Genomic DNA, 16727 nt, shown 5'->3' with positions numbered 1-16727 from the left:
ACCATCCTTTGCAAAAGCTCAGGAAACAGAGCAAGACCTTTTCTATTGACCTTTTAGCTGACAGATGCTAGAAAATATTGTTGTGTATTCCTAAAAAAAGAAACAAAAGTCTCACAAGGGCTTGTGAGCATCACTTGCAAAGTGCTCCCACAGCTGCAGTGCTCAGGCCTCTGCCAGACACATCCTCTGCTCCACCTAATATTTTGGGCAAGACCTTAGGCACCATGCTCCCCATCCTTTATCATTCACCTCCCGCGCTTTACTTGGGGAGCACTTTGAGAGCAAGTGGTAAATATACGCAATAGCTGCTGTTTTCCTCCTGAGGCTGTTGCTTATTTCTGAAAAAATCAGCAAACAAGTCAATGATTAAAGCATCCCTGAATCACTACCTCCCCCAAGCCCAGCTGAAAAGGCAGGGTATGAAATAGCTGCATCACTTGTGGTCGTGGCTCTACCATCAAGCTGAAGCATTCAGCTGAGCAGCAAAACCAACCAGCTGCTGACATGGGGGTGAAAAAGGGGGAAGAAAAGGCCTTGGAGTTAGGCAGCAGTTCACGAGTCACTGCTCCTCCCAGGTGTGCCAGCTGCTCCAGGGGGGCCGCTGCTTCTGCTTGGGTCCCGGCAGCTTTCTTGCCCTTATCGCACTATGTTGGCAGGAATCTCATGTTACTGTGCAGTAAGGGAGTGATGTGGTTTTTCAGTTTCCCTTTTGAGGGGAAAAGGATGGGTCTGGCACTCCAGAAAATGAGCGTTTCTCATTTCATTATGATGGGGAAAATTTTCTGCCATCTCTGCTCTGCTCTTGTTTGCCCTAGAGCTTGTGAGAGCTCAGTGTCTCCTCTGTCACCTCAGGCACATCCTGGACCACAGCACTCGCTATCAGGTCTTCCCTTTGCTGGGCAAAAAGATGTAATTTTTAAGCTCACATGAAAATGTCAGTGGAGATGTGGTGAACTTTGCAAGTTGAGTAACAACCATTACAGCCTACATTTTACCTTGTAGCATTACCCCTACACTTTACCTGGCCTGTTGTGAAATTTTGACACCTATCTGCTATCATAAAGTTGAAAAACCCGACCAGTCCTTCCTTCCCCAACAACCTTTCCCCAGCTTATCACTCAGCATTTCCTGTCTCACAAATTCAAGGTCCCTCTTCTGAACACCCACAAGGCCCAAATCCAAAGACAGACCTGGCACTGGGGATCTCGCTGGAAGCGAAGCCACCCGCTGGCACCTGCAGAGCAGCGGAACAAAGCTGCAGCCCCAGTTTCACATAGCTCCTGCTCCCCGTCACTTCTCAGGGTGCACCAGTGTACCCTGTGTCCGCCACAGCCCCTGCAGATGCAGATCCATGCTGCGCTTTGCGGCACCGACAACTTTGAGGGGCTTGTGTGGCGCTCTGATGTGCCCTCTCCGTGATGCTTCCACAGGGTTTTGCTAAGCACTCTGTTCTCTCCTGGATTTCAATGGCCCTGTGTGAAATGGTGCCGCTTGTGGATTCACAGCATGTTGCAATGGATGTCCATCCCATGATGGCATGATCAGATCAAAATGCATCACTCCAAGGAGGCCTGAGTGCTTTAGTCCTGCCTACAGAAAGGTGCTAGGATCACCTACTGGCATAGACCTCTGAAATCTCCATTGTGAGCAGAGATGAGTACACCAAAGCGCTAGGATCTTCTGAGAGGCAGAAATTCCATTGCTTGGTTCACTTCCCATTACACACAGGCAGCCACAAGCTTGTAAACTCCACAGTCTCTTCTTGTTTGTTTATTTTGGGTAACAGGAACCAGTTTATTTTGGTGTCAACCATCCCGCCCTGCCAGAGGCAGCAGACACAGCCCTGAACACCCCTCACAAAACTTGCTGCTGTTACAAGTGCCACCGTGCTCTGCAAAGAGTTCTAGCTTAGGAGAGATGTGCTGGATGCACACTGAAAATTCAGATAACCCTTCACAGGGTGGTCAGCATGCCAGGGATTTAATTATATTTCAAAGTACACATTAGCTCAGAAATTCAGGGACCACAAGGAATTTAACCTCCCCTCCCGTGCAAAACATCTGCCTTCCCAGCTGTGTGGCAAGCCTATACACAAGGACTCTCTCCCCTGGTCTACAAAACCTCACCCACCTTTCCCCTTGCTGGGACTGAGCTGTGGACTGTGTTCAGGGCAAAAAATAGCAGTATTTGTCACATGTAGGAGAATAAAATTGGTTGGATCAAACAGGATAAACATTATTTGGGTTGAAAGATTTCAGATTAAAGCCTCAAATGCAGAGTGTAAATTCACTGAAGTGTCTCGGAGGAAGCTGAGATCGGGTTTCTGCTATCTGAAACACTTTGAACACAGAAGTGATGCTAGAAAACCTACAGCCTGCCGGTGAGCCCCAAAAGGGGTGCCTCTACCTCTTTTAAACAGAATCCAACTGCATCAGACTGGGATGGATACCGATTCAGATCTCATTAGGAAAAGGGATAACTGTAAACAAACAAAATTGCCTTCCTTGTATGGGTTAATTCACCATCTGCATTCAGCACCCTTTTGCCAGCTGCTGCCTGGGCTGTTCAGCCAACCAGCTTGGAAAATGACCTAAGGAAACTGAATTCTTGGGTGCTCCTGGTTTTAGGCATCCTGCGGTGCAAGAGAGCTTGCTCCTTTCTGTATAACAAAGCAGGAACAAAGGAAAGGAGTCACCTATTTGGAGCTGAGCTAAGGCACTAATGATGCAGTAGGTGAGGAAAGAAGAAACACAGCGGGAGGAGGGCAACTTCCCAGCCATGATGTCCCAGATCATTGTTCTCTTTGCTCAATTCCCTTAAAAAACCCAATGTTATCTCTATAGAAAAGGAGGAGCTAATACAGTATTATAGTATCCCTGTTGGGGTTTCATTTTAAGGTTATTATTTTTTTGTTCTCCCAGAGAGATTTGTTTCAGGTATCAAAGTCACATGAGCTGTTTCTGAAGTGGATTTTGGTGAATGCAGGCAGAGCTATCTGAGCAGCTCTGGCTCATCACAGCTCTGTGTGGATGCCTGTTCCGTTGTTTTTCCCCATGATTTCCCAGAAAATAAGAAGCCTGCCTCTGTCACTTTTTGGCATGATACTGAGATAAGCCACTGTGCTGTGCTGACCCAATGGGTGCAGTCTCTCCTATGCACAGCAGACGTGTTCCTGTCGTCATCACAGCTTGATAAAGATCGATGATGGCTGGCTTGTCTTCTGCCCTGTGTCGTTGAGGGGGAAAACGCTAGAGATGGCTACATCCACAATTCCTTGGCAGAGCTCTGCATACAGCTTCCTAAGAGACGAGAGGGAGATATCAGATGCCCAGGCAGGACAAACCAGCAGAGCCCCGACCAATTTTTACATAAACATGCGTTCTTCCTAGCAAGATCTACAAGACCCTGCTCCCATTATGGGTAGCTCCAGGGCAGCAAACAGGAGGGTGACATCTCTTCTGCCTCCTCCCTGCCTACCCCAGCAGCTGTCTTCTTTTCAAAGAACTGAATCCCCAACATTGCTCTCTGCCAGACAGGACCACAGAACCCATTATCTAAGTTTACTGTCAGAACAGGCTCCTGGGCAGAGTCTCCACATCCTCAGGCCTCAGACCTGAGTCACCACAAGATGCATGGGGGTAGCCAACAGCTGAGTACCCCCTGTACCAGCCTTCCAGCTCAGGGAGTCGTGATTTATCACATCAGACCCCATTCACATGGGGATGTGCCCCATAGGCACTGCTCTGATGCATTCATGGTTTGATGAAATGCTGCACTGCGCTGCAGCTGCGCACATCAGCTTGTGACCAGGCACAGAGACTTCACAGGACCCTCCAGAAGCGTGGGATGTGTTTCACCATGGCATGGCTCAGGCAGAGCAGGATTAGGGAGGAGAGAGACAAGGTGTTTGAGAAATGAGTTAACAATAGCTTCACTTTCTGCTGAAGGAAATACATGTGTAATCTCCCTGAATGTGCTGGCATCTGGGACATTTTTAGCACCAGAGCTGTCTTTACTAGGATTAACAATGTCTTTCACTCTATGTCTTTGGGGCTACATGACAGTAAGATGCTTTTTCAGCTCCTGGGAACATTACTGCTTTCAACAGCCAATTTTTGTCTCTTAAATGGGAACTGTGTGATTTGGGTGCTTCAAATTCACATAATCCTGAGGAGGAGAAGACATAAATAGCCAAAACCCTACCTCAGCTGCTTTTGATGGCTTCCAAGTGCCCATGGAGGCACAAAGCAAACGGGGCATTGCCGCAACCCAAATCTACCCAGCAACAACCAAATTCTATCCATACAGCAACACAAGGAGGTGCAATGCAGTATTGCACCATGGTGCACATGGTGAATAGGGCATCCTGCACACATAAAGCTCACTCAGCCCTAGCTCTGAAAAGGCTGCTGAACAGGCTCTCTGGTAAGTTTGACCTGAATTTTTTGTCTACTGTTAGCGGTGATGTAATCTAATTGATATCTAATCTATGTCTAATCTAATCAAATTCTAATGTAGTGATGTACAGCCTGTTCTGTTTGGCTAGGCCTGTGTACGATACAGATGCCCATTTAGCAAAGATTTCCAGTCTCCCGCAGTTGTCTCAATCACATAATACAGCACCTCCAGCTGTGCCTATGCAGAGATGCTCATGGCCACAGCTGTTGGGCTGACCCAGCCTCCCTGTGACTGGTGGATGCTTTGATCCAATGTCTGCAGCATCCACAGTGTGCTCTGGGGTCCTGCTGCCTGCAAATTCACTCACTTTCAGCTGCTGCACTTAATGCTACTCATCATGTGTTCAGGTAACGACCAGCCACCAGTGGCTTCACAATAGAGTCTGAGAAACCACCTGTCCCCCAAAGTGTTAATTCAGCAACATAACTTCAACTCAACAGCATTGGTAACAATGACCCAAGTTATATTCAAACCCATTTGTCCAAAACCTGAGGTTAGCACGCCATCTCACATGGGAAAGAAGATGGGGGATACCAAATACAGAGACAGGAGCAACAAACTTCATTCAGCTGGCACTTAGAGCAGTGCCTGGTATGGGTTAGCCTGGAAAACTCCTCTGCCTTTCACTTTCTTCCACCTTTTTCACTGGGAGCTAGGTCCCAGCCATATTTTTGGTGAAGCAATGAATGGTGGCATCACAAGGGTACTACAGAAACTGATTACTCACTGGGCACATGCTGGGGCCCCATTAACTTCTATCAGCCAGACCTTCAGCTCCTCATCCACCATGAAGTCAAAGCCAAAGAGCTGGAAGCTCTGGTAGTGAAGATGCTTTGTGCTGATTGCAGGCTCTATACACATAAGGCAGCTTCTGTGAAGGTAAAACAGAAACCCAAGATTAAAAGCCCTGCGGACACACCTGCCACACTGCAGCTTCTGAGGGCACATGTATAGCACGGTTGAGTGGAGGGGTCCCCTGGTGCCCTGGGACTGCCTCAAATCACAAACTAAACCAACACACATCATGGTGTCCAGGTCCATCGTGCAATCATCAAAACACATGTGGGGACACACCTGAGTTAACTCCTAAAGAGCTGAGTAGTAGCATCTACCCTCACTACCTCACTAGGCAAGTTGAAAAACTTGAAAAAAATGCTCAATTCGAACCTGGAGCAGAAGGCAGAGCCACAAAGGGCTGCACCAGGTCCCCAAGGAACTGCCACTGACGGCTCATTTGCCTCTGAGTCCCTCAAAGATTGTGCCATGTCTTTTGGTGTAAATAACAGCAATGGGGTACTTGCAAAGTAAATTCCACCATAAAGGATCACTTTATCAAGACCCGGATTCTCTGCAGGACCATGAACTCCCAGATCTCTCTCCAGGCAAGTTCTGTGCCCAGGAGATAGCTGGCTCTACGTGGACTAAGATGACCTAAGCCAATGAGATGTGCTGCTGCTTGCTGATGTGGGGGGAAGCAGCGAGATCCTGCAGACTTGAGTCCAGCTTCCCTTCCCCTCTTACACCTTACACGATTTTTAATCTCAGCCTCTCCCAGCCCTGTCTTTTGACCCACCCTCTTCCCTTACCAAGTGATCTCACTCCATCCCTCTTCAGCCACAGCTGGCAAAACGCAGACACGGACACGTACCCTTGAAAGAACAGCACATAAGGAGGTCCCTTTTCATTGAGCAATCACATTGCTCAAAAACATTTGTTTATAGCTTTTTCTTAATCTACACAACTGAAACCCTCCCTCGTTGGGTCTGTGCTTCCCCAGCTGTGCTCATACACATTCCCAGTCACTGAAAGGTTAAGTTCCCCTATACAACAGGCAGCTGACTACCTTATTATGTGTTTGATTTGCAGTAAGATGCTATTCTCAAGCGTTGTGTTCAGGGCATCCATCAGATACTGGTTGAACTCCTCGAAGAACATTTCATTCCCTTCCTCATACCGCCCGTAGTTTTTGGAATATTCCTTCTGAATGCAGTGATTGGTCAAGTGGCAGGTTTTATCCTGGAAATTAGCACTGTTATATGGTTCGGAAGAGGTCCGCAGGACACCCTCTCTGTAGAGGTAGATATTATATTGATGATCCACAAGAACCCAGCTCCTGGGGAGCAAGAAAACAAACACTAGTCTCAGTAACTTAAAAAAAAAACAGCATGAAAACGAAAAATGGTTATTACAAAAGCAGAAAAGGTTACCTGATGTCAAACTTGCGATGCCCTGGCTCTAAAAGCAGAGGCCTCTCCAGGTATTTCTGAATCACATGCACTTGTCCCTGCTCATCAATGAAGTCCAGGAGCTCTGCAGCCTCTGAAGAAATCAGGATCCCTTCCCCTAGCACAGAAAAACGAAGACAAAATTAGGTAGAGGATCCTCCTACCTTTGCTGGAAGTTTTTCAGGGCCCAAGTGAACCATGGCTCATTTGCCCAAAAAGCCACATGACATGCAAGTACCCATGTCCCCAGGGCTGGTTGGCACCCAAGTGAAGTCACGCTTGCTGAATATCAAGCAGTTAATCGCAAATGGATCTTCCTGTTAGCATGGCACGGGGCGTCTGGCTCCCCAGTAACCAGAGCTAACAGAAACGGGAACCAAGTGTACTGAGACGGCATGGCCTGCCTGGGGCTCGTCTGCAGGGGAGTGCCTACCTAGGTGCAACAGCAGACGGGGACTTTGGCAAGCAGTGAGGCAACTGCTTGGTTTGGGGGAATCTTCTTCCTTTTCCAGCAATTTTTTCACCTGGCCTTAGCAGGGGTGTGGGTAGCAACAACACTTGTTGAATTTTGTTTTGTTGAATTTTGTTTTGTTTTCCTCTGTTTTTCAGCAGTTTGGAGAACAGGGGCTTTGGCAGGTTTTTGGGTTTTTTTTTTTTTAGGAAGGTTTGTGGGTTTTTGTCCTAGACTCAGACTTTCTGCCCCTGCCTGGCTTCTCGGGCTGCCAGAGGCAGTCACACTTCTGCAGTGTTGCCTTGCTCATCAAGCTGATTTAAATCACTATTAAAATCATTGCTGAATTAGGAAAAGAACTATCTCAAAATGCTCATCCACATAGTCAGTATTTTCCCCTGCTGTGGAAGCTTTTCATTAAAAAAATTACATGTGCCATTTAAATACTGCCACATTTTGGCTGAAGCTGTCACTGTCCATTTCCTGCAAGAGTCCAGATATGAAACTGCTGTTGCAGAGCAATGAAGAGGGAACAGATCCCTTCTAGAATTTGATAAAGGGATGGCATGGTGCCACATGAGGGATAAACCAGCTCAGCTAAAATTATCTAACACTTCTCTGGCATGATGTCCAGTCCTCAGGCATCCAGTTGACTTTTTGGACTAAAGCTGATGACTTAGTCTTAACTTTGTGCTGAGCGTTTTGGAGGAAATAGTGAAAAGAAACACTTTTCAAGGGAGCAGTGTGGGGAGAACGCAGGTTTGGAGCACAAGATTTGACAGGATCATCCCATGGAAAATGCTCCTAGCTGTGATTCCTGAAGATCAATGTCAGTACAGCCCTGCAGGTGCTTTCACTGCTCCCTGCTTTGCATACAGGAGTCACAGCTTCCCAGCCCTACTGACCCCCTACCTGTCCTTGCGTTCTCTACCAAAAGGAAGTCCTTCAAATTATCTCTCACCCATGTTTTACGCAAAGGGGGAGATTTTTTTAGTCCCCTGATCACAGCAGAACAGGCACAAACTTGCATCGGTACAACTGCAGGCTGTGTGCTAGGGGAAGGAGGGAAACAACATCTCTGTAAGTCAGTAAAGCCCCTGCCTTGGGAAGATCAGCAGGCACCTGTCCAGCACTAGACAGTGAATCAAGGGAGAGGTCAGCCTAACTGTGCACCTAGTCAGCAACCCAGTGAGGCAGCAAAGCAGCTTATGTGGGGCAGCTGTCCCTCCTCTCAAAGGAAACATCAAAACCTCTAGCTACAGTTGAAAAGTCTCTCAACTTTTAAGTTAGGACATCCTAAACCTTTAATTTCCCTTTCACTGATGGACAACCACACTTCCATTAGACCTGTCCTGAGTTAGGGGCTGTGCCCGAGTCAAGATCTGCCTTGGCAATTAATTTTGCCAAGGTTTCTTCTTCATCAGAAGTAATCCCTAGACATTGAAAACTTCCCTCTAGAAGATTAACATGAGGCTCTTTCCACCTTAATTCCCAGCTTATGTTCTTCAGCACACTGATAAATATGAAAGTTTACCCTGCTTTAATGCAGAAAAGGTGGGATCACACTTGAATAAAGGATGGAGAGTCTAAAACTCCCCAACCGACAGCAAACCAAAGCAATGGCCTTTTCAGTTGCCCACAATGATTCTTTGCCAGACTGTTAGACCATACAGAAACACATTCCCCCACTGGCATAATGAAAGGGCTCACTGCCCCTTCCTCCCTGATGAAGACGAGCATACTCTTCTGATGCTTCTTGGTAACACAGCCAAGAAAGCACAGCAATGAAGGAAGCCAGAATGAAGGACAGTTTACCATGCAGCCTCCTTACAGCCATCTGTGGCTTTCACACTCTGGTGATTTTAGAAAGACTGCATCAGAGATGACTCTGCAAATTTGAGTAATACATGTTGGCTTGTTCCCTTTGGAAAGGCCAGGTCCTTCCTCGGGCTGGGCTCTGCTGCCTGGGGCCTGCACACATGGCAAGGCCATTCTGATAACGTGCCCATGACACCGCTGAACTGACAGACAGCGCATAGCTACCAAATTATTACATCTATAGCTGTGTCCAGCCGTCTCATCTAACTGCTCATTATTTCTGTAGAGTAAGCAATGCAATGACCCTGGCACAAGAAGGACACATTACCACTCCATTGCCTTATTCAAATTAAAGGGACACACAGGCACTGCATTGCTTGTCTTTGCTCTGGTACCTTCCCCTGAGGCTTGCACGTAATTTTGATGCACCGAGCTCGTGGCTACTCAGCCAGTCTCTCAGTGTGACCATGGGTAGGTCACTGGCACCAGGCATCTGCGGTTGGCTGAAAGACAAGCGGCAGTATTTCTGTCCAGGTGAAATCAGGCTTAGCTGCAGCACTGAGAGTTGGGGTCCTTGCCCGTTAAGCCTGCTGTCCTGCCTGCTGCCCTCCCCCACACATCCCATTCTGCTCCCTGTTATCACCCGCTCTCCAAATTCCCCTTGCCTGCTGCCTTCTCCCTGCAAACTTTCCTGTGTTTTTGAGGTGCATGTGTAGAAAACTGGAGGTCCTTTCACTGCCATCCATGTCCCAGGTAGCATGTGCATGTTATAATGCTTGCCAGGCTGCCAAACAGACAAAGAAAAGCCCTATGCTGGCTTAACTGGCATGGATTTGGCAGGTGAAGCCCTTCACAGACAGGCTAGATACCAGCTGGGCTCAGCCAAACCCCAGGACTCTACCGATCAAGTAAGGAGTAAGGAATAATGAGCAGGTGGCTCGTTTTGCTGGAGAATGAACCTTTGGCACCAGCTGAAGACTTGGCGATCCACACATTGCCTTCTTTGCTTTCCCGCCGCCTGTTGTAAGCTGCCAAGAAAACTTCCCGCTCATCTGTCCTTGTGTTGTTTATGAGATGGCGAATCCCATTCTGTGCTGGAGCCATGGGGGTCTTCAAGTTTGTTGGGTAAATCACATATGACTCAGGGAACCATGTGCAGGACTCCGATAGTTCAGGGCTTGTCTTGATTAGCCTGGGTGAAGAGAGACAGGCTGTTAATCTCCAGAGTGCCTCCACCTGCACAGACATCATTTAATAAGTAAAAATCATTAACTGTGCTCTTTTGTTTGGTGATGAACAACAGCTTACAGATAGCCTGTGCCAAATTACTGTATTTTCCTTAGACCCCTGAAATTAGGGCTTCCCTAAAGATGATATGGCAACCTCAACCTGCAACTGAGCACTGCTCTTTGAACTAGACCTGCCTGCTTTCATTAAATACTTTGTAGATACTGTGGATATCATGAAACAATCAGTGGAGGAGTTTCCACTTAACTAGAGCTTATGGTACATTCCCTGCATTGTCTCTGCACAAGGGAACTGAAGAGGTGCGTTTGCTAACACAGAACAGGGCAGGAAGGATGCTGTGATCACAACTGGCAAAAGGGAGGCCAGGGCAGCAATGTTCCCTAAGGTGCTGCTTAGCTCTTGATCCCAATCCCCACTGAGATCCATTCAGGTATCCCAGTTGTACATGAAGACCACCAGGAACCCACAGAAAGCAAGGACACCAATACACATTTCGTGTCCCAGGGTGTCTGGGATCCCCCTTGCATTGTGCAGCCTCTGATCCCTGACACATCCCTACCACCAGTAAAGTCTAGAGATGCCAGGAAACTCCTGTCGGCGGAGGCCAGGCCTGTTTTCTTTCAGTCAAGGGAGCTGCCTGCCTTTCTGAATGCTCTCTCTGTGCTTTGCTTAAGGCCTAAAGTAGAGCTCATGACTTGTTGACTCTCTCCATGCATTTGTGCCTCTCTGTTGAAATGCCAGCCAGTCAGCAACACCCTGGGAGCCCTGAGGAACATAATTTGTAGTCCCTTGGGTTCATAAGCAGCTTGATCTATGGTTGAGTCCCCAGTTGAAAAGGCCAGCCAAGCTCTGGGAGAGAAAAAACAGGTGTGGAAGACTTTTCAGCACTGCCTCCAGACCACAAGCCACAGAGTGCTTGTTTAAAAAATGCTCTGCTAGTTCCTGACAAACACCATCACCACTGCAAAGAAAGCACCTGGAACTCGGTTCTTTGCAGGGGAAGGAGAGGCCTCGGATCAGCACACAGTCTGCAGGACTGCATCAGCAAGAGGCAGCACTGGGAACAATGTGGAATCAAATGCCTGAAGGAGGCCGAAAGCTCTGACATGAAGATGCCTTAATGGCCACAAAGTTTGCACAGGGACAAGCGTTATCTGCAATGAAAGCTCCTCTGCATTTCCCCAGGAGACCCTGGTACAGCTGGTCATGCAGAAATAACTCCCAGAGCTCTTTCTGGAGATGTCTCCAAGCATTTGTTTGACAAACAAATCTGATTAGCTAAAGGCATATTAGTGTCTCATCTCTGGATGAAACACAGAATAAAAGGAATAGGTTTTTAATTAAATGTCTCCAAGGAAAAAGAGCAGATACGTTATTTTTTTCTTTTGATTTGGCTCTAATCTGATTCAATACACTCTATGGTTTCAAGCAGACATAATTCAGTGGAAACAGCACTTCCCCTGAAGTTACAAAGAGGTCTTTCTGCACTCAGATAGCTTTACAGACCAACAGAGGAGTCAGAAGACAGCATGTGCTAGGACACTCCCTGGGCAGCTGTTCTGTGAAATACCCTCCAAACAGGTTCAACACTCGACAACAGTTAGAAGAAAAATTTCTGCCAATCCCATGTAACATTTCAGTGAATTTCTTACTTCACCAGAGATGCTTTGCGGCACAGCTTGTCTGCTCCCCTGTAGTAATTCACCAGCTGCACAAGTCCAGGTTCATGGCCTAAAATGGGGGAACAAAGAGATCAGTCAAACTCCTCACTTAATGAAGGCAAACCACCTGCTTGCTGCAAAGGATCTGTGCAGTAGGGAAGGGAAAGGCGGCTGTTTCCTTGCCCTGCATCATAGAAACAGGCTCTAAGCTGGTGCTGGCTCCTGCGGTTTCCTTTCTTTTAATTATGAAAAGGCATGCATTTAACCAGGTCTAGTCTGAATTCGATAATTCCATTTTCCAAAGGAAAATAATAATTTCCTAATTCACATGGAACTGGCAGCACCACCCAAAAACATTCTCCATTTGCTGGTGGGAGTTTTTAAAAGCCAAGATTTCAGTTACTCTTAAATGCAGTAGGAGGATGCAGGGAACCACACCATGCTGCAAAGATCACAGCTTGGGAAAGGGCCTTGTTTCTTTGTCACATGCAGCAAGATTCCCTGTTGGACCCGATATCACAAAACACTGGGAATCATTAGAAGACTGGGAGTCTTGCTTCCCTCTGCCAGTTTGCAGCAAGCCCCCTCAGATAGCTGGGGTGGGAAGGAACCTCTGGGGGTCTCTGCTCTAAATACCTGTTTGGTCAAAGTCTGAGTAGCTCTAAGGACGAAGATTCCACTGCTTCTACAGGTCCTTGTTCCAGTGCCTGACTTGCCATCCTGTGTCCCCCTGACTATCCTGATGGCCCCTGCTGGAGTCACTCCAGAGCATCTATGCCTTCCTTGCAATGGGAAGTCCCAAACTGGTCCCAGTATCCAGCTGTGGCCTCACAAATGCCAAATAGATGGGTATCTCCTCATCAACACTAGACTTCACACCACAGCCTGTACTCTTTCACCTTCTCACACTATACAAATGCTTGTGCTCAGCTGGAAGCTCTCTGGGGGGGACAGGACGGCAGCAGGTGTCCAAAGGGTAACGCTAATCCAGGCAATGCCACACAGCCTCTCTCACGTAACCAGTGCAGCTGAACACGGACGTGCAAGAGGCAACTGATGCCTGGGGCAATACCTGGGTGACTGGTGACAACAATTGACAAGAGCATCAACAGGGAAAACATGCCGAAAAACTGGTCTGGTTTTAAATGACCTAGGACCAGGGTGATCCCCCAAGCATGGCAGTTACTTCCATCTCCTCTTTTCAAAGAAAATGCTTGTGGGAGTGATTTATACCCTGAAAAAGGATTCAGGGTTTTAGTTATCCTCCTTGGGGTTTGCCTGGGAAAAAAGGCTTGGGGCAAACATTACCTTAAAGATGAGGCAGCTGCAAGATCACAGAGAGTGAATATCTATTTCCACTCCAAAGTCACAGCCCTGACCTGGATCACTTTTTTGTTCACAGATCTTAAAATGTAAGATAGCTGAAAAGCATCTTCCGGAAAAGATCTGTAACTTCAGACACTTCCATGTATAGTCAGCACTGCCAGGCACTAATTTACTGAAATAAATTAGTAAAAAACCATCAAATTTCCTTCTGTTCTCAGTTTTTGCTTGCTCCTGGAGGAATTGAGGTCCAGAAGGAGATACCACCACTCTGGGTGGCTATGCTCCACAGTGGTCAGCCCATCCTGTTACCAATGACAAGAGAAATGGGGCTGGTGGGAGGGGGAGGATGGAAGTGGCTGAAACCACCTGCTTTGAAACCACTGCTGCTGGATAACTGACCTGCTGGGAGGCACATCCTTGTTGGTTTCCTGAGATTTCCTCCATGGAGCAGTGGGCTGCAATTTGGAGCCTGGTGGCTGGCAAGGAGGGACCACTGGGCAGAAAGAGAACGGATTCTCGGGCATATTGTAAGGTCTGCATCATGCACTTAGCAGGGTTAAAAGCTGCCAAGGCACTGAGCAAACTGGCAATTCTCCCGTGGCTGGCAGGGAACAGTCCAGCATCCTCTGCTCCATGAGGCCTCTGCAGTCTCTTCTTCCTCTACCTCCCCCTCCTTAGCACAAACTGCTTTTCCATTAGATACAGCCTCGGATGCAGACACACACAGCTTAAGGGCACAATCATCCAAGAATTAGGCTATCAGTGAGAGCAACAGAAGCCCCTGCAGCTGGACAGAAGCAGGGGTACATGCTGAGAGTCCCCACGTCAAATGACTGAGCTCAGCCCCTAAGTAATGCAAATCCCTACAGTTCCCTTGAATTAATGTCTGCTTGCACTGACTACACCCTTTATGAAAACCAAACCATGTCAGCTTTGATGCAACAGTTGCTCAAGAGGACAGCTTTAGGAAGATGCACCAGAGAAGATACAGCTTTTTGGAAGAGGTACCAAAATAACCATGTTATTTTTGGTCTGAATCTACTGATTTCAGGCAATCAGCTCCTGCTGTAGGAGGATGAGTTAAAGAAGCCAGAGCCATAGCATCATCCCTCTCCATGGGTTATAGATGTATCTTGGCCCAGGCATCCCATGGCAACACATGCTGAAGAGCTCACTGAAGCACTTCCATCAACCCAGGGCTCCTTCCAAGGATGGAAGGGGTTAGTAAGAGACGGCCACGAGCCCACCACAGCTGAATGTGCTGCGCAGGCCTGCTCACAAAGAACTGTACTTGTTCTGCAATGAAGCCTGATGCTCACAGGCCCTGCCTGCTGCCCACATTAAGGCACAGGTCTGCTTGCTGTGCCTGGCTACTGTGTGTGAGCATCTGCACTGCTTAAGCCCCTCCCAGTGTTTCCCTGCCTGCTGTAAACACCCTGACACAGGGAGGTGACCAGATGGCATTGCCATGTGATGGGGGACTTTCTACTCACAAACGTACGTGGAAACAAGGGAAGAGTTGCTGGAGCTGATGACTTTCAAAGCAGAAAGAGCGGTCAGTGCTGGGTCTTGACTGCAAGAAAGCAGCTGCAAAAGCCGCCCTACCCTGGAGCTGCTGGGGCAAGGGGGCTCCTCCTGCTCCGATGTTTCTGCAACCAACAGCTGTGCAGCAGAATCACCCCAGGAAGGAAGCAAGCAGGGCCAAAGGCTGGGGGGAGGCCAGGAGGGCCCTGCCAGCCATCAGATACATAGGGGACTACAGGAGGGAAACGCACTGCTCTGATGGGGTTCGGCAGAGTCCTCCTGCCAAACCTGAGAGGCCTGGTGACAGGAGCCAGTGCAGCAGCTGGCATCATGCATGCAGACCTGCTAGCCTCACAGCTCCTGACAGCTCACCCCGAGCCATGGACAATGACAGTGCATCTCTGCTCCCCACTGTGCCCTACCACGCTGCCGGTACCTGCCTTGGCTCTCCCCGCTCACAGGCAGCTCATGGCACTGTCCCTCCCTGCTCCTGAGTTTCTTCCCACCTGGTGGGGTGGAGGGCTGGGGGGTGGCTGTGCCAGCCCTGCCTGCCAGGATCACAGTGCACATGCAAGCAGGGGACAGGCCCGCACAGGGAAGGTCCTGGGGCCCCACGTGCTGGCAGTGTGACAGAGGGGCTCAGGCAGCCGGGGAAGAGGTGGTGTGGGGGGTGGCCTGGCCCTACACACACATGGGCTCTGGAACAACCCTCACCCTGTGCCAAGCAGGGACTAGATACACTGTCACCCCCACCAAGCCCCTGCAGAGGGGCCAACCGCCACCCCCCCCCCGCCCCAGTCTCAGCTCAGGGTCGAGGACCTGAGGCTCAGACCTGTTCCCTCAGCTGCCCCACGCCGCAGAAGCCCCTCCGTGAGAGGGGAGCTCAGCACCGCAACCCCTGCCCGCAGCAGGCGGGGACGCCACCGGCACCGCCGCGCTCCCCCCAGCCCGGCGGGGCGACTGAAGGCCCCTGCGCTGGTGAAAACAGCCCCCAAAGCACTGCTGTGTGTGTGGGGTGTGTGCACCTGAGGGTCCGCGACACGAGAGGGAGGGGATCCCCGGGCGGGGTGCGTGTTTTCGGGGGGGCAGCGGTGACAACACCCTGTGGGAGCTCGGAAGGGGGGTCCTGGGAGAGGGAGCCCCTGAGCCCTAGCGGGGGCAGCAGCCCCTGGGCCAGGCCGGTGGCCGCTAAGAACCCTGCCGGGGCGCCGGGCAGGGACTGCAGGGGGACCCCCGGCCCCCACCCTTTGCTGCGGGCGGGGCAGGCCGGGGCAGGCCGGGCCAGCGGGCGGGTCCCCGCGGCGGGGAGCCCGGCACGGGACAGGCCCGCGGCCCGGTGACAGGAGGCCTCCCTCCCACACCGCGGGGAGGCTCCGTGCCGGCCACGGGGGGCGGGGGGCAAGAACGGGGACCCTTACCCAGCCTGCCGAAGGGGAGCCGGTTCCTTTCGCCCAGCATCAGGTTGAAACGCGGGTTGTCCCTCCGGAGCCGCCGCCACTGCCCGCTGCCCAGCAGCAGCCGGCTCACCTCGGCGTACACGCTGCTGCCCTCGTCCCGCACCACGAAGGTGTACATGGCGGCGGGGAGGGGCTCCCCCCACCCTACCCCCGGCAGCGCCAGTAGCGCCCCAGGCCCATGGGGCCCCGCCGCCGCCCAGGCAGGGCCCTACGCACCCGCCGCCGCCTCGCTCGGCTCCTCATGGCCGGGGCCGCCGCCCCCACCAGCCTGCCCGGGGCGGGACGGGGGCTGACCCGGAAGTAGAACCGCCTCGGAAGAGCGGTGACGTCAGCGAGGTCGCCCGGCGGGCAGGGCTGCCGCTGCGGCCACCGGGGCTGCCGCCGGGTCTTCCCGCCTCGTGTTTTGCGTCCGGCTGCGGGTTAAGCAGCTCTGCGCGGGGAGGCTGGGTCGGGCTGGCCCTCCCGGGCCGGCAGGAATGATGGGGCTTGTCGTCGGGGGCCTCGGGGAAGGCGGAACAAAGAGCGTCCCGTCCCGGTGATGTGAGCCGTGCGCGCTTGG

General features: G+C 50.4%; 1 protein-coding gene across 1 annotated transcript; it reads right to left on the bottom strand.

Annotated features, from left to right (window-relative positions):
• Nucleotides 1–1740: 1740 nt before the first annotated feature.
• Nucleotides 1741–16455, bottom strand: TTL (tubulin tyrosine ligase). The gene is made up of 7 exons (XM_080407719.1): nt 16130–16455; nt 11853–11931; nt 9912–10144; nt 6666–6801; nt 6302–6571; nt 5186–5329; nt 1741–3299 (listed from the first exon to the last, which is right to left on the bottom strand). The coding sequence occupies exons 1-7, from the start codon at nt 16284–16286 to the stop codon at nt 3182–3184; spliced, it is 1137 nt and encodes a 378-aa protein (XP_080263845.1). The 5' UTR covers nt 16287–16455; the 3' UTR covers nt 1741–3181.
• Between the last annotated feature and the right edge of the window lie 272 nt (nt 16456–16727).

Source organism: Falco punctatus (assembly GCF_963210335.1).
Source record: "Falco punctatus genome assembly, chromosome: 12".
NCBI classification, from domain to species: Eukaryota; Metazoa; Chordata; class Aves; order Falconiformes; family Falconidae; genus Falco; species Falco punctatus.
The sequence above is the reverse complement of the archived record's forward strand: the minus strand, read 5'-3'. Positions and strand labels throughout refer to the sequence as shown.

Coding starts and splice junctions, on each gene's coding strand:
- TTL (XM_080407719.1), bottom strand. CDS start 16,286: ATGTACACCTTCGTGGTGCGGGACGAGGGCAGCAGCGTGTACGCCGAG. Junction 6,802..9,911: donor GTCTTCAGCTGGTGCCAAAG/GTTCATTCTCCA, acceptor TTTCTGTGCTAG/GGGAAGGGATCCTGATTTCT. Junction 5,330..6,301: donor CAAATCAAACACATAATAAG/GTAGTCAGCTGC, acceptor TTACCTTCACAG/AAGCTGCCTTATGTGTATAG.